At 39.4% G+C, this 26,937-nt stretch overlaps 1 protein-coding gene across 1 annotated transcript in view; it reads right to left on the bottom strand.

Moving 5' to 3' along the window:
- The window catches only part of ZBBX (zinc finger B-box domain containing), a 138,427-nt gene that overhangs the window by 46,393 nt on the left and 65,097 nt on the right, over nt 1–26,937 (bottom strand). The window contains exons 10-14 of the mRNA XM_075268719.1: nt 22,048–22,168; nt 19,456–19,553; nt 19,239–19,348; nt 11,648–11,727; nt 383–528 (exon numbers count right to left, since the gene is read on the bottom strand). Of these exons, the coding sequence (XP_075124820.1) occupies nt 383–528; nt 11,648–11,727; nt 19,239–19,348; nt 19,456–19,553; nt 22,048–22,168 (555 nt within the window). The remainder of the gene's footprint in view (nt 1–382; nt 529–11,647; nt 11,728–19,238; nt 19,349–19,455; nt 19,554–22,047; nt 22,169–26,937) is intronic.

Genomic DNA, 26,937 nt, shown 5'->3' with positions numbered 1-26,937 from the left:
CAACGTTTGAAAAAGTATAAAGTATAAGTTTGGGCATCCTCAGTGCTAAAACAATTCCCAGTGGCATGTATGGCTCAGTATCCTGTACATGTATTACAAATCTGCAATGAAATGATCAGCTCATTTTATCTCAAAGAAATAGGACTCAGAGAGCTATATCATTTAACTGTTCCCAGGAAAACCGTACAGGAGCAGTAGGGTGGCCAATTATTCACCGAAACAACTGTGCCTCTCATATCATGGAAGGAAAAGATCATTAGATTCAATGAGATTTTCGGCAGTTCACAAGAATGGTTTTGGGAAGGACATTTATTTCTCCTGTTCCTGAAATAATATTCCGTGTACATCTAAATTCGGTATATTAACACTCGGTAGAACATACCTTTCAGACGGGGAGAATTGACAGCGCCATCTTTAACAAAGTAAGTTGACCTCAGAGGAACTGTGCGCTGATTTTCACGGGCTCGCTCTGGTGGCTTGGGGGAAACTCTGGCAGAAACTGGCAATTTTATTTTGGGTTCTGAAAGACTTAAACATTACAAACATATGGTAAGTTCATTAAAGATAAGGTTTACACTAAAATAGTAAAACGAGTGGGGTAGGACTTCTAGCTAAAGCTGGCTTTGCACCTGTCAACTGAACAGCTAGTCCTCCAGTCTTTTTCATACACCTGTATACTAGGTTCAGAAGATTCAGGAATATGAGTCTTCTGAACCTAGTATACAGGCTTTTTGTGCTCCTAGAATACGAGGCTTTTTGTGCTCCAAACTAAACACAACCTCTTCATCAGATGTAGTGTAAATTAACATTTAAAAACAGAACAAAAAAATAAAAGTGTTGTCTGAAGACTGCGAACGCCATCGGATATTTTTCTTTGGGGTTCCTATCCATTGGTCCCCAATCCATCTCCAAAAAAAAAAAAAAAGCAATGTAACCTAGACACTGCTTTATATTAATGTAGGATTGATAAAGAGATGACGTGCATAAAAGGATATTGTTACAAGGTCTTTTTAAGACATTTCCTTTCTATTTACCAATATAACCCAAAATTATACATCAGAAATAAGGACAGTTCAGAGCATCTAGGATTGCATCTAGGTATATACTGTAAAACTACTTAGGGCTCGTTCACATCTGCGTTCTGCTCTCTGTACTGCAGGTTTCCGTTTCCTGCATAAAACAGAGCAGGAGACGGAAACCTGCAGGAGTCTTTCTCACCCATTCATTTGAATGGGTGAGAAAGCTGTCCGGCCGTGAGCGGCGGTGAGCGTTTTATGCTCTCCGCCGCGAAACTGGGTTTTTATAATCCCGACACAGAGTCGGACATGCAGTACTCTGTGTCCGGATTTAAAAAAACGGTTTCGCGGCGGAGAGCATAAAACGCTCACCGCCGCTCACGGCCGGACCCGGTCTGTGGTTTCCGTCTTCTGGCATGCAGAAGACGGAAACCACAGACCAGAGACCCTGAACACAGGTGTGAACCTAGCGTTAGTGAGTAAAACTAGTATATGGCAAAATCAGATCATGTCATAATTTTGTAAAATATATATATGTATGTGTGTGTGTATTCATTCAAATTGGGATCTATAGGATTTATGTCAATTTATGTCATTTTAGCCAAGATTTTTTTCTCCAGCCCCACCGTTTGCGAGTAATAAGTGCTGTTAGTTTTGGTGTCTGATATACTATTTATGCTCTGTACTGTCGGGATGGCGGTGTCAGGATGAAGCAGGCAGGGGATAGTGACTGAGTTTTGACACACCCTCTTGCCTGCTCCTGCCTGACGCTGTCACCTGGAAATATAGATCCTAAGTAACATATCAGGCACCAAAACTAACAGCAGTGATTGCTTAGGAATGGTGGGGGCTAGAGGGAAAATTCCAACAGCGCTAAAATCAGTCAGAGCTTTGCCTGTTAATTAGAGGCTAAGAACTGGAGGTGATAGTGAAAGGTCCTCTTAACTGATAAGGGGACTATAAATTCAGTGATGCGATACAATCAGACAGAAAGAAGGCACAATTTATACAAAAGGCATGCCAACATGTAGCCTGATTGACATATTTGTTACAAGGTCCAGGTATGGTCCATAGCCCATGTTGAGAAGTGGTGGATATGTTACAGATTACATTAAATTAGAGTATGAAACACCTGAGTGAAACCTCTGTAAAAGAAAACCTCTTTCAAAAGATCACTGCCTTATCTAAAACAGGTTTTCAGCTTCACAATATATCATGCATACTGGCAATCCTGTTCACCTTCTTTTATGCAGTTTTGGATGGTCATCTCTAAAATAATATTTAATAAATAATATTTACAAGTCCATAATAAATAAGGCAATTCTATGGAACTGTGTTACCCAACTGCACTAAAGGAACAATATATTCTTGGGTTCTAGATAAGGAATACAAAATCAGAGACATATCAATGCAATAAAAGGAGCCTATTTGTGTATGTATTATTACTGAGTCATAATTTTCATGTATAACCTTAGTGAATGTATGGTTTATCAGTCTACCTCATTGGTGTGTGTGTATACAAAGGGGGAAAGGGGGTCAGAAGTCAAAATGCTTCTTCCTTTGCAGGGCCAGATGTCCAGCAAAAATCTGGTTTGTCACTTTACAACCTCTTGGTCAATTAGGCATAGGGAGGGGGCTTATATAAGGAATTTCATCTTGATTTCAATAATATGGAAGGTACCCAGCTCTGCAGGATGGAGATGAGACAGCTCATTCCTCATCTTTCCGAGATGGAGGAAGGGAAAAAAGAGGCATCCTGGCAGGGAGATGTGGCTAACCACAAGCCATAAGAAACTGTTTTTACCTTACCACTATGACACATCATGTGTCCAATGCCATCAGAATAGATTCTCCAAGCTCCTTTGAACAAAAAAGATTTTAAGATTATTTTTGTCTGTTTCTCCTTTTATTTTTAAGACGGTTTGTTTCAATGTCCTTTGTTATTATTTTCTTTTTATATATAGTACTGAACTGTTTAGGTATTAAATTGTTAAATTTAAGGTTACTTTGTGTTGCTCTATAAACCCACTATCTTTTTGAAGTATGTTTGTGTCTGACTGTTGGAGAGACATGTACATATAGGAGTGAGGTTTCCACTGAGTCAGTAGTGGTGGCAGTGTGTATTTGGGGTGCGTGACCTATGTTGGGTGCAATTCACGCTCAATTTGAAGCCTGAAGTGAAGAGTGAGTGTAAGAAAGAGTGAAAGGAACGAAATGACCCCTGACAGCTGCATCCACGTCATGTGTTAGGACGGCTCGTGCATGTGACAATCAATGTACAGTAGGACCATGTAGAACTATGCCATAGTAGTGTAGTGTACAATGTAGCAGCTGCATGAAGTCATAATACAATGATATTCATACTGCAAGCCATTGTAACTTCTTTTATGTATGCCATATAAAACACTAGCCTCCTCCATTTCTAAATAATGTACTTCTATGAAGCTTTCTTAGACAGACATTCAATTAATAATCCACAAACTAGGAAAATAAATATATCTCCTTTATAGAGGAAATAGAATGCAAAATCTAAATCAAAGAATCTGAAGTGTTTGACAAGAAATTCAATTGACTTGTCCAAGGTTCTAACAGCTCTTTCAGTATGCACGACTTATTAGGAAATGCCCTGAACCAACTGTTCAAGAAATGTATTTATTCAGAAACCAACAATAATCCGGAGGCTAAATTAGCACATATGAATGAATACATGTAGTGTTCTGGCAGCAAACTTGAAACAAATGTGCGATCTGAAAACTAGAAATAAATAAATAAAAATGTTATAGCCTTTCAGTTTAATCACAGCACCTAGCAGCCAAATACTAATTCAGGCCAGCAGGTAAGTGAGCGCTCTTATCCAATTACAGTCACAATGTTACATGGCACAAGAACATAAGCAAACACCCCATCTTACTGTAAGATGCAGCAGACAGCATACAAATAATTATAATATAGACATATATAATATCACTCAAGTCACAAAGAGTTCAAGTGAGGATTAACTGCCTAGCCGCTATGACTCAAGACTGCATCCATCAGACGGGTTTAACTATTTCACTGCTCAAGACCAGACTGCAGAAGACTGTACACTGGCTACCAGATGTGCGAAGTGTTAAGGAACTTAGATGTGAACATGATCCAAACATATACTGTACGTTAATATAGGCTGAAAAAAAGAAATTTTATTTGAGAAAATAGAAACTTGAGTGGGTCGATACATGGTGTTTTTTCCTCCATTAGAGAAGTTTACATTTTTTCAAGATGCTGATGAAATTGCTAATAAATATAATTATATATATCCTACTAATATTATAAAAGTGAAAGTTTGGATGTTTGTTAGTCAATCACGCAAAAACGGCTAAATGACATGGCTTCACAACTGTTATGAATTTATGTTCACATACTATATTAAACTGCTCTTGGCAGCACCTTATCTCAGGTTCTGATAAAGCCAGGTCTATTATCTCTCTATGTAAACACTGAGCTAACCCTCAGTCCATTGTGTACATGCATTTGCATATTATCTGATCTGCTCTAGGCAGTGTGCTGAGACACTGGATGGGAAAACACCTTTAATCCAAATTGGCAGTTTGCTACTTTTAAACATGCCGGGTAAAGAAAATCGAATTTGTCGCAAAATTCTAAAACAATGACAGCTATGAAGGAAGCCAAAAGTCAGAGTTCTCAAGTGGAGATGAGGGGGATCATCGATGCCAACAACACGCTCATTATATGGTGCCCCAGCGAGCTGCTGTGATGCCAGAACAATCACGGGCACAGCGTGAGGAACGAGTTCAGCGGCAGGCCAGCTTGACAGCTGCTGAAACACCAGATCATCAACGCCAACAACACATTCATTATATGGCGGCCCAGCGAGCTGCCGGAACAATCAAAGATGCAGCATGAGGAACAAGTTCAGCAGCAAGACAGCTTAAGAGCTGCCAAAACGCCGGAGTAGGCAAACCATCAACAGCAGCAACTTGCTGAATATAGGTGGCTCATCGACACCAACAACACGCAGACGAAGTCGCGGGCAGATAGATATATGTACATAGATATAAATATCTATTTGTGTATGTATTCTCCCACCCAAAGTGCAGTTCTCAGAAGATCAATATAATTTTTTTTTTCTTACACAAATGATACACAGATGTCATCAATTTTTTTCATGGACCTATAGACTTTCATTGGTGTAATGAGTCTGTGGAAAAAAAAGGACCTGCAATTTTTTTTTGTCGATCTACAGTCCACAAAATAACACTCACGCCTGAATAAACACATTAAAATTAATGAGTAATTATGGCATCCATGAAAAATGAAAATGACATGCACTCTCCCCCCCAGCCCCCCAAAAAAAAAAAAAAGATAATTGACCTAGCTATCTTTGGTTATGTGATGGGGCTTCCCTAATTTGGACATGCCCCCCAACTGCCAGATCAAAAAATCCCCTAATTTGGTCCCCGCACAGAATTAAAAAGAAAAGCAAAAACAAAAAAACACTTTTTTTCTTCTTCTGAGACCTGCACTTTTGGTGGGAGAATACATACACAAAAAGATATTTATATCTATCTAATTTTTTAATTTTCCCGCTCGAAGTTTAGCAGTGTGTTCACACTATGTGTTCCTAGTCTAAATCAAATAATGATAATAAATATGTTTTTCCCATTTGTGATTGCAGTGTTACACCCAAACCAAAACTTCTAATGAATGTATCAGAATGAGCTGAATTGCTGAAATTTACTTTTAGACAGACTAAACTGTTAAGCACAGATAAGTGGTGACAATGAGGAATAAGAAAGTACAGCCCTGATGTTATTCAAGAGACCATGAGTTCCCGTATATTATAAAATGTAAAACTAGATCGTTCTTGCTGAAATGTTATGGTCAAGAAAGACACATTTCCAAGACGATTACCCAGGAAAACATTGTTAGTCAACAGTTCTAGAACTGCATACCTATGCCAGAGCCGATTGCCTTACCATTTCCGTATGGACACAAACAAACTGAAAAAGCAAATACAAAACCTGGTGTTAGAAAAGTTCACCGCTAAGATCACACGAGGTGAGCTTAGTCATTGTAACATGTTTTAAGCTGCCAAAGGTTTAAACAACCCGAAGACATAATGTTAACATTACAGTAATGTATTTGTTTTGCTGGTGGAGAATTTTGCATATTTAAATTAGGCTGCTGGCGCTGTGGGAATGATAGGCTTCATTTTGTATGACCTTAGACGGGAACTCAACTCATCTAATGCATTCCAATTAGTTTGACAGACAATCTATGTAACAGAAAGAAATGAAATTTAGAACAGTGGTGTATCCTCAGCCCTCTAACATGAGGTAACCTATCATTAAATATAAAATTAAAAATGTGTCTGCAACCTACAATTCTCCAACTAGCTACTGCATTAAAATTACATATATTCCAAACAGACAAAGAAAAGGCTACATAAACAATAATAATAGGCTGTAAGTTTGCTCTTTTGTCTATACTTGTGAGTGTGTCGATGTCAGGACAGGCATAAACTAGCAATTTATTGGACAGACGTCTTATATACAGCATTAAAAACAAGAACTTCCCTGAATAGATGCTAAATATTTCAGTACTAACAGGAAAGGAGGCATCAGGAAAACTTGGAAAATACTTGAATAACCATGTGTTTCCATGTAGTGTGAGAAGGTACGCTTTGCTATAACCCTAAAAGCATTCACGTGGTGTCTAAGGTATGGCGTTCACAGCTTTACCCAAGTCTCTGGATATTTACATATAACAAATAAAAAGACTTAGGCCGTGTTCACACAATCTGGAAAGGCAGTCAGCATGTATATCAAATGTAAAGTAGTCACAGAATTCCATTCACCAGGGGCAACACGATGGCTCAGTGGTTAGCACTGGAGTCCTTGGTTCGAATCCCACCAGCAAGGAGTATGTTCATTCCCATTCTATAAAGACATACTGATAGTAAAAAAAAATGTACATTGTGATCCTATATGGGGCTCACAATCTACATTAAAAAAAAAAAAAAAAAGAATTCCATTCACCAGTTGTAATGTATTGGTATACCTTTTTTTTTACTGTATAGGATAGCATAGACAAGCATCATAAAAAAGTATACCATGAGGGTTTTTCTTGTGGTTGGTTTATGCCACATGTAGGAGCTTTCAGTTGTAGGTACTGTATAGGTTAGGAAATCTTCCTGACTAATAATTCTGACTCTAGACTTCAATGCAATGCATAAAGAGCCTAAGCCAGGTCTTTTGTGAATTTTGTGTCTTTGCGTTAAGTGCCATGGATAAAACCACGTGGTTCAACCAGCAGGACGGGATATACAATTTGGATAGAGGACATGCCTTGTGTGTGGATTCTACTGTGAATCAGCAGCAAAATCAAATTGAACGCAGCCTTAGCCATATCTATATAAAACAAGCAGCAGTAAAATATCATTTTGTGCATTGATTTCACAAACTAGCACAGAAAATGTACATACAGTAGCAAAGGATGGAAAAAAACAACTAGATGAAGCTGGTCCCACCACCCATGGGCATAGGCATCCCCACAAAGTTTATTTCATCCTCTGATATATACAATACAGATGTAAAGCCCATTGGGGCTTGAACTAGTATCTTTGTTCATTTGTGTCTAATTCACATTCTGCACTTAAAAATGATCTACTGGCTGCTCTGGGCAAAGGCCGTGGCCTTATACGTTACCTGCAAAGTGGATGGAATTCTGGCCAATCCCATCGACATATTGCAGAACAATAGCCATAGCTGAAATGCTGGCGTTTTCCGTATAGTATAATAGAGACAGAAAGTCCGCAGTGGAAGACTTTGTGGACTTTCCTTAAAAAGCGCTGTGGAGAAAAAAATTATATGGTCTTTCCTGCAGCACTTTTTGACCGTGGATCGCTACATGTGGCCTTAAAGGGGTTCTATCTATACTGCTTGTTAATGTGGATTTAAGACTTTTCCTAAATACACTGCTTCAGCAAAACTGCTTTGTCTGTCCACTATCTTACTTTATTCAATTCTTTGTGGCCACAGCCCTGACTTAGCTGCTCATGAGTCAAGTGATGTATCTGCTGCTCTCAGGGGGGAGGGAGGAGGGGCTAAGTGCACGGGAGCGAGCCTGTGTATCTAGCTATTCCTGTGTCTGCACCACATGACCTAGCTTCCTGTTAGCAGATAGAGGAGAGGAGCTGCTTTCATTTCTTCTGTTCTCCCAGTTATCAGGCTAGCTAATTCAATTGTGTTCATTATGGCAGAGACAGGCAGTCTCTGTATGTAACACAGAATGGAGTTGCTGCTGCCTGTACTTCATAGTCCAATATGGGTGGGCAGAGCTGCATGCAAATTTGGGGCAGAGCTAAACGGCAGGTTGCATGTGAAACCCCGCCCACCAAATGATGCAAGAAACCAGGAAGAAAGAAGATTTTACAGCAGTAAAGACTGATGAGTATGTGAGGTGGGAATACCCCTTTAACCTTAATCTGTATTTTCTAGAACCTGGGAAACAACATGAATGAGGCAGTCAGTAATGGTTTATGGCCCTACTAGGCTACTTGGACCTTAGCTAAATGACAGACCTGTTGCTGGGGATGTGTAACCTAACAATGCCACTGAAAAAAAACCCATATATCCCTGGCAACAAGAGCGAAGCAGAATAAAAAACCTGGTAGTATTCAAGTCATATCCATCTTCATATCAGACTGCAGCATTAATCAGATATTTCCGAATATACATTTACTAAATTACAACTTGATAACACATAATACAAGTAGCTACTTCCACTGCATGATGTATGGGAATTCAGCCAATTTAGTATAAAGTAGTAATTTGCTAAGGCACGAGACACATTTCCTAGCCATTTATTTGGGTCGGCCATTAGTTTAGACCGCAGACTGTGTATAGAAGCTTCTAATGGCACTTTACACTAATTTCATGCCCACAACTATCCAAATGTAGACTTGAGTTTATTATACACAGTGTATGGCACAGCAATCACATTTCATCAAAGGAGACTGTCCTGGAGTGCAGGCCGTAATAACCAGTTTCCCCTCATCTGTGTCACATCCATATAACCTCCCAACTACCATCCAAGTAATTTATTCAATACAACTTAATACAATTTTCATATACGACGTGTTGTGCTCAAAGCATCAATAATACAATTATTTCACACACCCCTGCTGTCAAAATCTTTTAGATGAATTCATTGGTAGTTAAACTTAGTAGTTAAATGCACCAAATTTATCACAATGGCTGATGCTGGATAATAAATATGGTATATCTTTAGACTCTCTAGTCTAAGTTTACACTACTTTTTAGTTGTCTTATTATGGTCCTGAATTTTATGGTATTTTGCCACATACAAGCCATGTCCCCTTTTTCTGAAAACCCACACCCACATCTAATTAGTCAAAAAATTTAACCCAAACTAGATGCTCCAAGATGTGCCAAAAATACATCACACTGCACCACATTGACACCAGTGTCTAGTCATAACCACACTAGTAAATCTAGGCCACAGAATTATGCAATGTATAGAATATTCCATCTGTCGGTCTCAAATCTGTTCAATAAAATACATTGATAATAAAATGCGTGCAGTTATACATTTGGCACCTACAGGGGAAGCGTAATATTACATATTTATCACAAATAAATGCCTATGGATGGATGATGTTTGTTTTGGTACCGTGTTAGCCAGTGGTTATAAAATATAAAAAACAAAAAAAACTTTGCAAGTCTTCAGTAGGTGATACCTTTTTTAATGGCTAACTCATAATGATGACAGAATATGACATTTCAAAGCTTTCCTCTGAGCTTCTTCTTCAGATATAACTAAAAAACACTTTCTAGAGGCTGCATATTTATGTACAACAGGACACATAGGGATGCCAAATCATTTTTGCCAGGAAGATCATAATATCACCAATGACATGAAAATCTTGATCTTAAAAGGGAACTTTAAATCAAGGAAACAGCGACTGATTTATGAGTACAAGGCCATGACCCTATTCCAGACGTTGGACAATGGGATGAACATCTCACGTGGGTTTATGTCTTTTTATACACATCATTAAGACAGCCATTAAGATAAGAACTGGGGATCTGGCAATTGATTGTTTGTTGTTATAAGTATATAGTAATAAGCCTCTTCCCCCCTCCCTCCTGTAATCCTATCTCTATGTGTCCTGTTGTACATAAATATGCAGCCTCTAGAAAGTGTTTTTTAGTTATATCTGAAGAAGAAGCTCAGAGGAAAGCTTCGAAACGTCATATTCTGTCATCATTATGAGTTAGCCATTAAAAAAGGTATCACCTACTGAAGACTTGCAAAGTTTTTTTTGTTTTTTATATGGATGGATGGACATGGATGGCTCAAGTCTACCAGAGACACAGCATGTTAGCATTAGAGATAAGCGAGTACTGTTCGGATCAGCCGATCCGAACAGCACGCTCACATAGAAATGAATGGACGTAGCCGGCACGCGGGGGGGTTAAGCGGCCGGCCGCCGTCAAAGCGGAAGTACCAGGTGCATCCATTCATTTCTATGGAGCGTGCTGTTTGGATCGGCTGATCCGAACAGTACTCGCTCATCTCTAGTTAGCATCTCTCTGCTCTGGCTTAGAGGATCGTTCATAAGGAATCTCCTCTTTGTCTTCATAGCTTGTGCATTAGCAGATTTGTGCTACTTATGAACCAGGACAAATAGATGAGCTCACAGAGCTGTGAAGACCGAGTTGTGGGCAGTTTCGAGCATCAGTCTGCAAACACATACAAATGTTAAGCCAAGGACTCATTTTTAAGCAAAGGTAGTACTGCACCCCCCTATGTCTCCTCTGTTGTCACTGTCTACTGCCCTAATTGTCCTCTCCGGTCTGCCAATGACCTTAGACTAGCACCCTCTGTTAACTGAACATCTCACTCCTGTATCCAAAACTTTTCACGAACTGCACCAGTGCTCTGGAATGCTTTACCCCAAACAATCCCCAACTACAGCAGCGTCAAAACTGCCCTAAAATCACATGTTTGGTCAGGCTTATCATGTGACCTGATCAACATGTAGTGTGGGGAGGTGTAGAACAATTGCATTTAGTATCTGTTTATACACATATACTGGCTTCCCTATCCTTCACTGCTTAACCAAAAAAAAAAAGCAGTAGTTTAAAATAAGCGGTGACTGAGCATGTGCCCCGCTGCTCCATCCAATGTCTATGGGGCTGAGGGGAAACCAGCAAGCGCTGTACTCAGCACTCTCTGTCAGACCCATAGACTGCAGTCATGCACAGAGGAGAAAATAGGGCTTGAGAATACTGCTGTACAATAAAATCGAGTTGACAATTTCCCCATGGTGGAACTATTAAAGGTTATCTTATCTTATCTTGTGCACCTTTGCTCTATTACTAATGTAAGTTATACTGTACTGAATGATGTGGTTAATGTGCTATAGTTTTGCACTATATACAGAGCTTCCCACACCTCCAAGACATCTTCAGTATGAAAGCATGAGTTTTTTTTTTTTCTTTTTCAACTTGTTTAATATAGAAAATCGATTACTAAAACATCAGATACAAACATGCTGGATGAGAAAAGTGATATATTCCATTTCAAATGTGCAGTATACCAACCTTTGTTGGGTGTTTCTTTCATAGTTTTCTGTCTCTCTCACCACAAAATTGCTAGATTCATCCAATTTCTCTTTAGGATCCTATATAAACAAGTTATCACATTATGTTATGGTATAAAAACTTGTATTATAAAAATGCAAAACGTGGCAAACGATCAGAAAATATTTTCATAAAAAGTCTGAAGTTACATTTTATATACTCTTGTAACAGCTTAGCAGGATGAAGACTAAAACCCAAAATAGTGTATGAAAAAAATGGTCTAAATAAATGATCTAAATAAAATAATAATAATGCATTTATCATAATTATATAAACCTAATTGGATGGTTAAATGTCTACTGCCTCATGTGTGTCACAAAATGATAAGCAGTTTCATTTGATATTATTTTGCAATATTTTGTCACAAAGTGAAAAGTTATGTGTATCTATGGGGCTGAGTAGTTGTGTTCTGGCTGCAAGTTTTCAAGGCTTTTGTTTGAATGTTACAATATTGTATTAAATTGGTTTCAATAGATATTGAAGCCCTTAAAGGGGTTGGCCACTTTCAGACCAATATTGACAAACAAATGTACAATAAAAAGATATACAATTTTCCAATATACTTTCTGTATCTATTCCTCACGGTTTTCTAGATCTCCGCTTACTGTCATTCATTCTGTTACTTCTAGAGGATAAAAGTCTGACCATGGTCATGTGATTTACGGTCCATGGTCATGTGATGAGTACACAGGTGCACAGCTGATTACCAGGCAGGTGTCTGATTACTGTGCTGTGACTATAACGAGCGGCACCTGTGTGCTCATCACATGACCATGGACCGTAAATCACATGACCATGTACTGTAAATCACATGACCATGGTCAGAGTTTTATCCTCTAGAAGTAACAGAATGAACGACAGCAAGCAGAGATCTAGAAAACTGTGAGGAATTGATACAGAAAGTATATTGGAAAATTGTATATCTTTTTATTGTACATTTGTTTGTCAATATTGGTATGAAAGTGGCCAACCCCTTTAAACAAATTCAAGCTAAATTAAGGGGGTTTCCCACTTTTCAATGAGGGATAGGAGATAAATGTCTGATTGTCGGCAGCAATCCCTCTATGCTGGACTAATACTATAGGATCAATAACAGCTATACTTGTCTATAAGGTGTGGTATTTTTTTTAAGCTCTATCATTTTCAGAGTGCACAACTGAGAGGCCCCCAGGGATCATGAGAATGGGTGCCTGTAAGTACACTTGAAAACTTTATGTGAATGGAGAGATGGTCACATGCAAGGCCACAGCTCCTATCACTTCTATGGCACTAACCGGACCCACTAAAATGGTGGTCACACAGACGCACCACCACTCTGCTCACAAGAAAAAGTCAGAGGAACTTGCAGTTCCCAATCTCCTAATTACTACAGGTACTTGTGGTCTATGAAGAGAAAAACCCTTTAAGGCCGGGGCCCACGGGACGTAAACGCCGCGATTTGCCCGTAGCGGGACGCTGCGGGAAAAATTGAAGCGTTGTACAGTGCAGGCAAAGAGGATGGGATTCATGCGAATCACATCCCCACTTTGCAGAAAAGATCGCAGCGCGGACACGTTGCGATTTGCAAAGCCGTTGCGGCTTTGCAAATCACAGCATGTCAATTATATCTACGGAAACGCCGGCAGCTTTCTCTTAGATATAATGTTAAGAGAAAGTCCGCAGAGGAAAACTCAGTGAATTTTCTCTTAAAAGCGCTGCGGAAAGAACCATTGAAACACATTGAAATCAGTGGGATGCTTTTTAACACATTGATTTCAATGTGTTCCGCGTGGAAGACGGAACCCATTGAAGTCAATGGGAGTCTTTTTTATTAGCGCCGATTCTACTGCGAGTTATCGTGGCAGAATCAGTGCCACTTTACTCCGTGTAAATAACCCCTTAGGGTGGACACATCTGTACATATCTGCATGTGTGCAATAATACTGTACATTTCTGTACAAACACATTCTTCTACAAACAAATACATAAAATTATTGATTTGGAATCAACACAGAATTTAATAAATTGTAACTTGACGACATGCATTTAAGCCTTTTTCATGAACAGGTAGGGTGCTAATTTCTGCTGGATAAAATGACTTATTTTTCATAATTAGTCATTATCCATGAAATGAAAAGTGTCCAGCAGAAAAACAGCTCTTTAAGGAACGAACAAAAGCTAATGTGATGTAACAGAGAGAAGGGGTATTACAGAGAAGGGATAAAATATTCACTTTTAAAACTAATAGTAACTGATCAAATGCAGCCTAGCAACAGCAGCGATTTCCAGAAAGTACATTTAAGAATTATTCTTGCTCGGTCGTGCATTTACACTCCTGGTCTCTGACCCATTTAAACTTAAATTTTACCGGTGTAATACAAAGAGATCGAGGCACATTTTAACAAAATTAGTAAGGAACCATAATAAATGTCAGGAATTCAAGAAGTAGTATTGGCTTAGTGGTGACTCACATTATTGCATATTCCACTTGTGTAACTTCATAATGAACCAAGAATATCCAGTGATCCTTAACTTTGATGTGGGCTTATAGCAAATGTTAAGCTAAAGGCTAGCAGATAAGGCAGTATTTCTGTATGTCAATTCTTTCTATTTATGCAAACTACACATCACTTTTCTACTAACTGGACCCTGTTGAAACAAAGTGGAAATTAAAAGATTGATTAGGCTTTAGGGATTTCTTTCAGCACTCCAGAGCCCAGAAACTGTGTGTGTGTGTGTGTGTGTGTGTGTATATATATATATATATATATATAGCTATGTCTTTTTTACCACCTTTCCCTTGTCCAATCACTATATTGAGAAAGGTATCTCGGTAGCAGCAGTGGTGCGGAAGGCTGCAGAATTGTCTTTAATGGGGATGTGCCAAGTTTCCAAGGTATCCCTTATCCACAGGATAAGATACAGTGTGTATGGTAAGGATCCACTGTGCTTAGTGTCTTCCTTTCAGCAACTTAAAGGGAACCAGTCACCATAAATATACAATGTAACCTGGAGGCATTATGTCATACGGCAAGAGAAGCTGAGCAGACTGACATAGAGAACATTTTCCCACAAAACTATATAACTTATGGTTTATTTATGTATTTATCTATTCTTCCCATGCTTAGAAGGAGTAACTGAGTCCAATGGGTGGTCCGAACAGTGATTGACAGCTATCTCTATGCAGCGTCATAATCGGAAGGTTGTCATTCACTGTCAGGATGTCCAATAGACTCAATTACTCCTTCTACATATAGACAGAAGAGACAAATAAATGCATAACAACTACAGTATATATTATATATATATATATATATATATATATATACACAGTATATATCGGTTCAACTCCTTCTGGCCAATGCCATGTTCACTGCAGAGTAGACTGCAATTTCATGGAGACAAGTTCATTTTAACCCCTGTCCTGTAACTGTAAGCATAACACAACACCTTTAATATAAACAGTGACATGGAAAACTTAAGCCCAGTTCACATGGGGCACGGGATGAAGTATTTTGGTCCTGATTTTGACGCAGGAAGCCGTGACGTGTTGCGGCTTCCGACAGTCTTGGCTTCCTGTCCCGGAGTAGGCCCAAATGAATGGGCCTAATCTGGAAGGTGCTGCTGCGAACCGGACGCTGCGGCTGAATCAGACGCGGAATCCGCCTGAAGAAAGAGCAGCTTGCTTCTTTTTTCTATGAGCGGAAACATACCGCTCACAGAAAAAAGGAAGATAGCGGTCTGAATAGTCCTCTATTGTGAGGGAGCGGATTCTGACGTGGATTCAGCGCCAAAATCCGCCCCCTCTTGCCCCGTGTGAACGAGCCCTCATAAGGGTTTTACTGGCCCCAAATTGAACTTACATATTGACAATCAGTATTCAGGCATCAGATCTCATTCGTAGGGGTTCCAATACCTCTATCCAAAACCTCTTAGATGCTGTGATCTTTATGGACCATATCATCTAAGGGATTAAAAGCCTGCAATCCCAGGCGATCCAAGCAGGTACCCAGCTATATATATATGTGGGAGACCCTGCATTATTCTGCCACAACTAACATAGAAAGTCAAGTGTGACAGAATTAGGCCCATTAGTAACCGATTTAGAGTATATGCCAGTCACTAATGGGTTAAAGCAAAGAATCTTTAAAAAAGAAAAAAATGCTGAACACACAAAAACTTAAAGGGAATGTGTTACAAGAACATGTTACCAGGTACGCTTTGAATTTTCTATAATAAAAAGGCATTATGGGGTAATTTCTTTAAATTGGCCCATTATACCATGTTATAGTGTGTGGGTTAAGAGTGGAATAATACTTCAGCATTAGAGTAAATAGTGATGAGTGAAATGCATCATTTTCACACCTATACTATCCACAGCTTCATAAAAATAAAATCTAATTCCTTAGTGTTACAGCGTTGGTATCAACATGAAATACTAATTAATTTAATGTGAAAATTAGAAGTAAATAATTAGCCTGTATACACAGAGGGGGATTCAATCTAAGGTCCCAAACACTACTCACATTCTTAACTGGCATCTGAAATTGATATTATAACTTTGTTTCCACCATAGAGTGATTGATGAATACATAGTAAATGAATAAAGTAGATTACGGAAAATGAGAGGAAGAAAAGCACCTTCACATTAACTACCGATAATTTTGTCACTGTTCCTGAATAAATTGGAATGGATTGTCACATCAAAATACTGACAAGGAGAGGTACCCTGTATACAGTGATACAAAAGGGAAAAAGAAAATTGCAAGCTTAGAAAGAAACCCCCCTTCCCTATCCAAAAACCCCCCAAACCACCACTAGATGTAGACACCTGAATTCTCCTAACACATTCAGCATTTACTGTATATAAGAAATAGATCCAGTGCCCTTATAAATGTGACAACCACAAAGCCTCTTTAATAGATAAAAGTCATGATGCCTTGACAGGTTGTAACCCTGGTACCACCCCCACAATCACCCCAACTGGCATAGTACATATTGTTCCCCATTTCTACTAGTCATACAAGTCAAATACATGTGTATGAATAACAGCCAAAGTGTAACATTGTTCTGGGATTGTATAACTCTGGAAGTGCAGTACTGCTCTGGGATTGTATACTGCGTATCTGGCAAAGAAGTACTTCCCTGAGACTGTTCTAGGACTATATATTACTTGCAGTGCACTTTTGCTTTGGGAACAGATCTTTCTGGGACTACAGGACTGTCCTCTGATAGTATATTTTTGACAATGTAGTGCTGTATTAGGCAGTCCGGTACTGCGCCATGACTGTATATTTCTAGCAGTGTAGTACTATACTATGGTTGCATACTTCTGGCAGTGCAAAACTGGTCTGGGACTATATATTTCAGACAGTGTAGTGCTGTTCAGTGAGGCTTGATTCACATCTGCGTCCGGTATTCCATTCGGGGAGTCCGCTAGGAGACCACTCAAACGGAATACCGAACACATTGACAAGCGGTGAGCAATGAAAGCACACGGACCCCATAGACTATAATGGGGTCCATGTGTTTTCCACACAGTGTCCATATGAGTCATGCAAAGAGGAAAGTAGTTCATGAAGTACTTTTCTCTCCACATGTTCTGTGCGGAAAACACACGGACCCCATTATGGTCTATGGGGTCCGTGTGCTTTCATTGCTCACCGCTTGTCAATGCATTAGGTATTCCAGTCAGGGGGGTCCCCAAGCGGACTCCCCAAATGGAATACCGAACGCAGATGTGAACCAGGCCTGGCTGTATAATTCTGGAAGAGAAGTACAGTTCACTGACTGTATATTTATGGCAATGAAGTATTGTTCCGGGGCTACGTATTTGTGACGGTGCAGCATTGGTCTGGGACTGCATATTTATGGTAGTGCAGTACCACTCTAGGATGATATCTTTCTCTAGTGCAGTACTGGTATCATCAAAGCAATACTGAACTGTATTGAACTGAGAACTGTATATTTCTTGCATTACAGTAATCTACTGTGACTGTATATTTCAGGCTGTGTAGCACTGTTGTGGGACTATAACTTCCTGGCACTGTAGAACTGTTCTGTGGCTGTATATTACTGGCACTGCAGTATTATTCTGTGATTGTATATACTTGGCAATGTGGTACTGTTGTAGGACTATATATTCCTGACAATGCAGTACTGCGCTCTGACTGTATATTTCTAGCACTGCAGTACTGCTCACTCTATATCAGTGGCAGTGCAAGCACTGCTTTGGACCAACAAGGGCGTTTTATCATGAAGAGAAAGACTTTCACAGTTTTGTTAGATTCCAAGTGGCTGTACTTGGCACCATATTAATCAAATGTTGAATACCGTTTCATAAATTTGGCCCACTTTAAGTCTAACACTTCTGTCGGTAGATGTTACTCCACTTTCTATGCCAACCTCCTACTTAACTGAGAATGCAACAATTTTTGTGAGTTTTTAAAAGGCTGCCTTTGCTAACCTTTGAGTGTATCAAGTCTTAGGTTTATGCAAATAAGGTTAAAAATCTACAAAAAAACAATTTTGCAAGTTTTGATGAACGAAAGCTGCTGTAGAGGGCTTGGAAAATCCCCCCTCATTCCCAAGTCTTGCTGCAGTCCAGTTCTGCTCTTCCGATTTCTGGCAATGTTGAAGCTGCTCTAGGACAATATGTGTAGTGCAGTACTTGGACTGGCTGAATATTTGTGTCAATGCAGTATTGCATTGGGGACTGTATATTTCTTGCATTTGAGAACTTCTCAGGCAGTGCACTATTGTTCTAGGATTCTAACCTTCTGGCTCTGTAGGACTGTTCTGTGACTACATACTATTTCTATCAGAGTAGTACTGCTCCAAGGCTATACTTTTCTGGCACTGCAATCCTTTTCAGGGACTGTATATTTCCTGCAATTCAGTACTCTTTTGGCACAGCACTACTCTGGGACTAAACATGTCTGACAATGCAGTATTGTTTTGGAAAGTTGTGTACTTGGCAGTGCAGCACTGTTCTTGAAGTGTAACTATCTGTAAGGCAGGTCTATGTGGTCATAAGAGACAATCAGATCTCTGTGTCTATTTCTTAATCTGTTCTGGAAAAAGTTTTTTTTCCCATAAGTGAGACAGTCTTGACAAAGTTTTTTCTGCAGTGGTATTCTCTGGGAAGATGCAGTGCACATCTCCCATTATAGTACTGTTCTAGGTCTACAGTACAGTACTGTATGTGTCTAACACTGCAGTACATTTATTGGGATTATATGTTTTATTGCACAACTTTTTATGTTATACTGCAGTGCAGCTCCAGCATTATACATTTATGGCAATGTACTAACGCTCGTCTGCAACTAGAGAATATTCAAGCCACTGCTATAACATAAAACTGACAGTTTCATGACAGAATGAGTTAACATTACTGAAATATACTATAACACAGCAAGGAAAATCACAGCAGAATACTATCTGCCAAAAGTGAGACTGATGCACATAGTAGACGGTTATTCTAGTACAATGACATCTTATGCATATATTGCTAAGATATAGTGTCGACCGCAGTTATTTCCTTTAATCAAACACTTTAATGGCTCCACAATACCTTATCCAACTCTACGATCTTTAAAGCAGGTTCATGTATCACATCGTTCTTGACATGTTCCTCCGCTCTGAACAAAGCCACATAATTTTCATGAGCTTCCATTTCTTCAGCTTGAAAGAGTAACAACCAGGTTAGAATTAGTGCAAAGTCAATGGAATTAACGTCTTATTCAGGCGCTTTAGTGCAGTCAATAAGAATGCAGCGGAGGCACACTAACCTGTCAAATCATCGCACTTATCCTGTTCATTCTCTGATATGGTGCGAGAATATCTCACATCCTCTAAGTGGTTATGTGGGACCTGACTAACTGGAGTTCTGGAAAAGGAAAACAAGAATTCTATAAATTGCATGTACCACCTGATGTGTAATGTGAAATGATGTATTATACATCAATTCTAAAAAAGGGTTTTTCTGGAATCATAACTTAAAGGGATTCTACCATTAAAACCTCTTTTTTGTGGATAAGACGTCGGAATAGCCTTTAGAAAGGCTATTCGTCTCTTACCTTTAGATGTGATCTCCACCGCGCCGTTCCTTAGAAATAGCGTTTTTTACTGGATGCAAATTAGCTCTCTCACAGCAATGGAGGCGGGCCCCAGCGCTAAAAATACGATGGCGGCATCCCCACTGCTGCTCCAGAACACGATCCTGCGACGCCTCTATCTTCGGCTGGATCCTCCCCTTCTCTGTCGTCTTCCTCCTGCGTCACCTCCGATGCCTGCGCAGTTGGCTCTGCCAGTGAGACACCAGCAGAGCCGAGTGCGAATGCCGGCCGGCGGCCATTTGTGGGAGGCCGCTCCTGCATAGAACTACAAGAGAAAGAGCGGCCTCCCAAAAATGGCCGCCGACCGGCATGCGCAGTCGGCTCTACTAGTGTCTCACTGGCAGGGTCAACTGCGCAGGCGTCAGAGGTGACGCAGGAGGAAGACGACAGAGAAGGGGAAGATCTAGCCGAAGATAGAGGCGTCGCAGGACAGTTTTCTCGAGCAGCAGTGGGGACGTTTTCATCACATTTTCAGCACTGGGGCCCGCCCCCATCACTGCCAGAAAACTAATTTACATACCGGTAAAAAACGGTATTTCTAAGGAACGGCGCGGCGGAGATCACATCTAAAGGTAAGAGACAAATAGCCTTTCTAAAGGCTATTCCAACGTCTTATCCACAAAAAAAGAGGTTGTAATGGTAGAATCCCTTTAACAGCTATAGGTGGGGTCTCACGACTAAGCACAAGAATAGGGATCCTATGTTTCCCAAGCGAATAGGTCAGCGGTAACACATGTGTGTCATACCATTAAATGTCTGTAGGGCTGAGGAAGTGCTTTCCCATAGCATGTGCATGGAGTGGCAATACAAACTGACCATCACTTCATTCAACCGAATGCAAAGAACCTTTATTTTCGTGATCAGTGGGGGTCCCGATGGCGAGACCCAAAGCAATCAGACACTTTGCACATCCCGTAGATACCCATTATGTCGAAAGGGGGACTTCACCATCTTAATAAGATCCAAAATTAAACACAAATTCATTGGCGTATATCAGAGACTTTTTCTAATTTAGATTCCACATGAACCACCTCAACAACATATATAGTGTTGTACAGCACCTAAATTTCATGCTTAGTGCTACACCTATTATTTGCCTGGTTGGTTTTTATATCAGCGCAATCCATATGCAAACAGATGTCAAAAGCAGAGAAATCAAAGCACACAAGACCTGGGTGAAAAGAATGTGACTAGTTAATATAAATGCATTAAAGTGAGAAAAAAAAGAGAATATTTTATATTTATTTCCACAATTCAAAGCATAGCCTAGCATAGGAAAAACGACCCTTTAGCTGCTGAACTATAAGTCTTAGCCATATCGTATATCCCTCTAGAGGAATTCATTGTTGTAATTGTCATTTTATATGGTGATAGACTCATTTATGATGCTATGAAATGGTATCCACTATTACTGTATATTTATTACTCTCCAAACAACAAATGTGGAGTTAAATTACAACTCCCATTTTATTTAATTTTTTTGCTATTGTGTCGGGGGTGTTTGGTGAACATTTTAATAATATACTTCATTAACCTATCTAACTTCCTTTTCACCAGCATTGCCAGGAGGAGTCTGAGCCTGATAGAAATCACCATGTGTCCGCAGCATGTATTATAATGCAACGCGGGGATGGGATTCACTAGAACCCCATATCCACTTTGCCGTGACTGTAAAACAGTGTTTACGCCAAGTGGAGCCCCGACTTTGGAAATCGCAGGATGTCAATAATACCTACATAAACGATGGCGGTGTAATTAAAACAGAAAGTTTGCAGAGGAACACTCTGCGAACTTTCTGACAAAAGTGCTGCGGGAAGAACAGCAATGCATTACCACCGTGTTTTTTCCTGCAGCGCTTTTTAGCTGTGGTGCCTTAGTCTCAAAGGGTTTTCCCGGGATTATTAATGATAACCTATAAAGAACTATTATTTAGAAGAAAATAATGTTTTACACTTTACCTACTCTTGATGATCAGACACAGGATAAACTTAGCCACAAACTGGCTAAAAGCCACCACAAGACAAGAGCTGGCAGGTCCTCTCCGCTGTGGACCCCTTCAAGTGTTATTTAAACTGGAAGCAGGAAAGATTTAGGGGTTCATATCTCCCTTGTACAGAATTTAAAGGTACACTTCTAAAATAAGAGGCACCCTGTAGCTAAACCTCATGATGATTTCAAGCACAATCACAGGCTTATAAATAATCGCAGGCTTATAAATAATAATCCCTCTGCTTTTTAGGTGTACTTACTGCACATATACTATACCTTCTGTGCTTTTTTAGCATCAACTTCTCCATGTAGCTTAAGCTATTTTCCTTAAACTCAATATGCAGTGGTTTTGCAGTGGTGGTGAATACAGTCTGAACCTCCAAACTTCCAGTGTCATCTAAGAAACAAAGATTGTATCCATTATAACAGATCAATATTTTGGAAGGGACTGTTCTGCTTCATTGTGGATGGAAAGCTCACATTATGATCACCCCAGAAACCTATAACTGTTTGGTTCAGCAGAACTGCAGGGGTAGAGGACTTCTGCTCATTCTACAGATCAGTTACACTCAGAAACAGTAACAGATGTTACATTGCTGTACAACATATTATTCTACATATTCTACAGTACTTTATACATACAAAAAGACAACAATTGTTCTCAGGCTGAAATTGTTCAGTGCAGTTCTCATACCCTCCCCCACCACAGCTTTACTGGACATACAGGTACATGCTGTCCATGCATTAAAAAGACTTCTAAAAGGTTAAAAAAGCAACAAAAAAAAATCATGCTACACGGCATAAGTAAAAACCTAATCATAAAAGTTTCATACATTTCAGAATTGCCATTTTTCAGGTCTTATAGCCAATAGCATACACCCAGTGTGTCTGTGATAACATTTGTTGAGTTTCCCATGCAGTTAGGTTCTGTTCACATGTCCATTAGGAGCCTCTGTGGCAGATTCCAAAAAAAATGGTAAGAAAAATAAAGCATACAGTTTAGTCTAGTAAAATGACACCACGCCGGAAACCTGATGGACACCATTATAGCCAATATGGTCTTTCAGGTACTCTTTGTGCCCATCATTATCCAACCCTGGCCTGATTTATGTTTTCTGTCTGCTGAAGAAGCCGTGGGGCGAAATATGTTGGGACTGGAGTTGGAGGTTGTGGCTGTCTCTGCATTATCAGCCATTATTTCTTACGTTTGGTTCACACCTGCTTTTGGGTTTCCATTCGGGGCATACCCCGAACGGAAACGAAGTCCGCTTAAAAACTATTATGGAGTCCGCCGGGTTTCCACCCTAAAAAGGCGAAAAATGCGGAGAGAAAAGCACTGGTGTGAACCCAGCCTTAGTGTTGTTATTTATTCTTTATTGATGATCATGCATAATTGATTATTGTATATACATTGGATTCCTTCAGTATGGAGCTATATTGGCAATCACACACACATATATATCATATATAAGCCGAATTTTTCAGCACAGTTTTTGTGCTGAAAAAGCCCGCCTCGGCTTATACTCGAGTCAGCAAAAAAATAAATAAAAATTATATATATATATATATATATATATATATATATATATATATATATTTTTTTTTTTTTTTTAGGGGGGGGTGTCTATGACCAGCCACAATACTAATGTATGGAATCTCCCATACAACAGTGGGAAAAAAAGAGAAGCTTTAAAAAAAAAAAAAAAAAAAAAGTTCTAAATCACTCCTTTCCCTAGAATACATACAAAAGTAGAAAATGACTGTGAAACACATACACATTAGGTATCCTGTGTCTGAAAGTGCCCAGTGTACTGAATATAGGGGATCTGCAGTGCTCCTGTTCCGTCAGGAAGGGGTTAATAGGAGCACTGCAGATACCCTATATTCAGCCAGGTTGAATTCCAAGTGGGGGAAAAAACTGTCCTCAGACTCAGGGAAGGGATTGACAGACAACCAAAACACCCCCTTCCCTTTCCCAGCAACTACTGCACCCAAAAACTACAACCATTTTAATTTTTGAAATTTTCCAGTAGCTGCAGGATTCCCCCACCCCCCTCGGCTTATACTCGAGTCAATAAGTTTTCCCAGATTTTTGTGGTAAAATTAGTGGGGTCGGCTTATACTCGAGTATATACGGTATATATACTGTTTGCGATTCATAATTTATTATTCATGCATTATATGACTTTACCATGTTTTGTGAGGACAGTTGTGATGTTCTCCTTATTATTTATTGAATAAAGATTCTTATTTTTTTTTAATTTTTGTATTGGTGTAGCAATTTGTTTACGGATCACATATATAGTCTTTTATAAAGTAAAAAAACAAGAATAATATTAAAAAAAAAACTTATAACAGTGAGTTATTACTCCATTTACTTATACAATCTGCAGAACCTGTTCAGACAGTAGCAGTGGTACTCCGTCCATAAACAGTACGAGTACCATGAACAAAGTAGACCGGGCACTCTCAAACTAACATCAATGAGCTTCTTTTATTTGCACGCTGGTAGTCTGGTGCAGAGAGATCAGGTAAACTACCATTAGGAACATACATTATTCTATTATATATCTACACAGTGGTATACCTTGCAGACTTTGGTCAGAGGTGTTTGTCAGGAAACCTGAAATCTAGGCTCCAAATGTTATGTGAATAGACCCTTACCAATAACTAAGAGATACTGCAAGTACAGTAAATTGAAAGTTAGCTTTGTTAGTTTAAAGCTTTCACATCCCAATGCAGTTAAAACATAAAGCAGTAACAGAGTCTGTTTGCTGGCAAGCGAGTCTTCAGATGCAAAATATGTAATTAGTGAGAAAATAAATGCAAAATGCTAATGTACAAACCTTTGATGATGAAGAATCATCTGAATTGCAAAGAAATGTTAGATGTTGTATGGTATATGGATTAAATAGAATAAAAATGTGCTCGCTTTTCCTCAGTGGGCTGAAGAATAAGAAGTCAAGTCTCATAAGAGTGATCTAAAGAAAGTGCCATGCGTCTTTTAAATGGGTCTGTTCTCCACAAGGATAAGAAATACAAAGGGACTCTTTGGGGATTCTTACAACAGGTGCTTTGTATTGAGTCACCCATAAATGATTCTATTTTGCGACAACACAAGTACCTTAACTATTCAGTGTGGAATATGCACACAGATGATCCTTAGTATAAGGAAGGGACACAGACGCAGAATGAATGTTGTCAGAAAATGAGTGGAGATCCATGGGACCAATTAAAAGGAAATGTCTAATGTAGTGCAGTTAAAGGAGAATCTTATCCAAACTCTGAAAACTGCATTTTCTGTTGATATTCTAGACAGACTCTCTCAAGTACTACTGTCAGATCCTTCATCACCATCAGACTAATTACAGTGCCTGGTAGGGGTGTGAGACACTTTTGCAAACATATCTTTATTGATATGAAGTGAAGTCTAATTAGAAAAAAAGAAGTTTGATCCAATATGCAAATGAGACCCTAAGTTACTAAAGGGCTTTCTGAATTGAGCAAAGTGCTCCTAGGGCAGGCTCTTCCTAATTCCTGTCCCTAGGCTCCGTCCATATCTAAAGTGATGGCCACTTTACTGTCTGACATCACTTTCTGCAGCTATAATTCTGTAATGTCCAACAATCTACACTATATACCATGAACGTGCATTCCTGAATTGAGTTGGAGCCGGTGCAATATTTCTGCACCAAAGTCAATCAGCATGGAGAGGGGAACAATGACTATAGAGGAGAGTCTGAAGGCTTTCAGTGATCAGGACCTCCTTCTTGATACTTGGGGCCTAACTTGTTTAATGGATTAAAGCTTATTTTTTTGAATGTATTTCACAGTGTCACCAGTGCTGTAAATAGTTTAATGCCAAGAAAGGCTCTGACAGACTCCATTTAATAATCAATGGCTGCAAAGATTGCATGTCTCCTCCTTCTGCATGTTTCATTGACATCCATGGTGTCACCTGGAAGTCATAGGAAACAAGCTTTTGTTCAATTCTCTGTCAAGTTACTGTTGTAAAAACTATACAACTATTGTATAAGCGTGAAGCCTTCTGGTTTGAGACTTAGCAATCTCATGTGCCTGCAGTAGGTACATCTTATACACATAAATTAAAGTATAAAAGCTTTTATTTAGATGGTCACTAACTTTTCAGAGAACTTGGTTTCATTTCATAGAGCATGTGATTCTGGACCAAAATGCACTGTAATTAAAAATGTGGTTGCTTCTGCCTGAAAATCCTCTCTAAAGTTCTTGCCACTAGGTCTCTCCCTTCTAGCTAATTTACTGTTCACTCTTTTGTTACTAAGGAAATCTTTCCCTAGATACATTCCATTCTGACTTGCTTATCTCAGGGTCAGGGGGCACTCGTCCACATTAGGGAGAGTGTTTGCCTACATAGGCAGTACGGAGACTTACAAGTCATTCCTGCTCCGCTAGGGATTATGGGTAAAAAATATGCAAATCTATTCTCCTGGATGGAATTAGGAGAACAGAGTGCAGCATCCTTAACATCATGAACGACTCAGTTATAAAGTCTTTTAATCATGATGTGGATTTAATTGCCAAATCAGTATTTCTGTCCCAAAAGGTACAGATTCCCAGCTATGGACCGCGCTGTTTCGGCCTATTGGGCCATCCTCAGCATAGCGCAGGGATACTGATTTGGCAGAGTGAGAGACTATAGACCAGGGTCAGGGGACACTCGTCCACATCAGGGAGAGTGTGTGCCTACATAGGCAGTACGGAGACTTACAAGTCATTCCTGCTCCGCTAGGGATTATGGGTAAAAAATATGCAAATCTAATCTCCTGGATGGAATTAGGAGAACAGAGTGCACTCTGTACACCACCCTATAGAGGGCAGCATCCTTAACATCATGAACGACTCAGTTATAAAGTCTTTTAATCATTAAAAGACTTTATAACTGAGTCGTTCATGATGTTAAGGATGCTGCCCTCTATAGGGTGGTGTACAGAGTGCACTCTGTTCTCCTAATTCCATCCAGGAGAATAGATTTGCATATTTTTTGCTTATCTCAGTGAGAGTAAAGCAGTCCTTTTATTTTCTTCACCCAGTAAATAGAGAAAGTGACTCTCCTTACACCCCGCACAGGATTCTACATACTTCACAGTTTACAATGTAAGAAAAGCCTTCTATGTACTTGTATCT

The sequence above is a fragment of the Leptodactylus fuscus genome, chromosome 3 (genome assembly GCF_031893055.1).
Source record: "Leptodactylus fuscus isolate aLepFus1 chromosome 3, aLepFus1.hap2, whole genome shotgun sequence".
Taxonomy (NCBI): Eukaryota; Metazoa; Chordata; class Amphibia; order Anura; family Leptodactylidae; genus Leptodactylus; species Leptodactylus fuscus.
The sequence above is the reverse complement of the archived record's forward strand: the minus strand, read 5'-3'. Positions and strand labels throughout refer to the sequence as shown.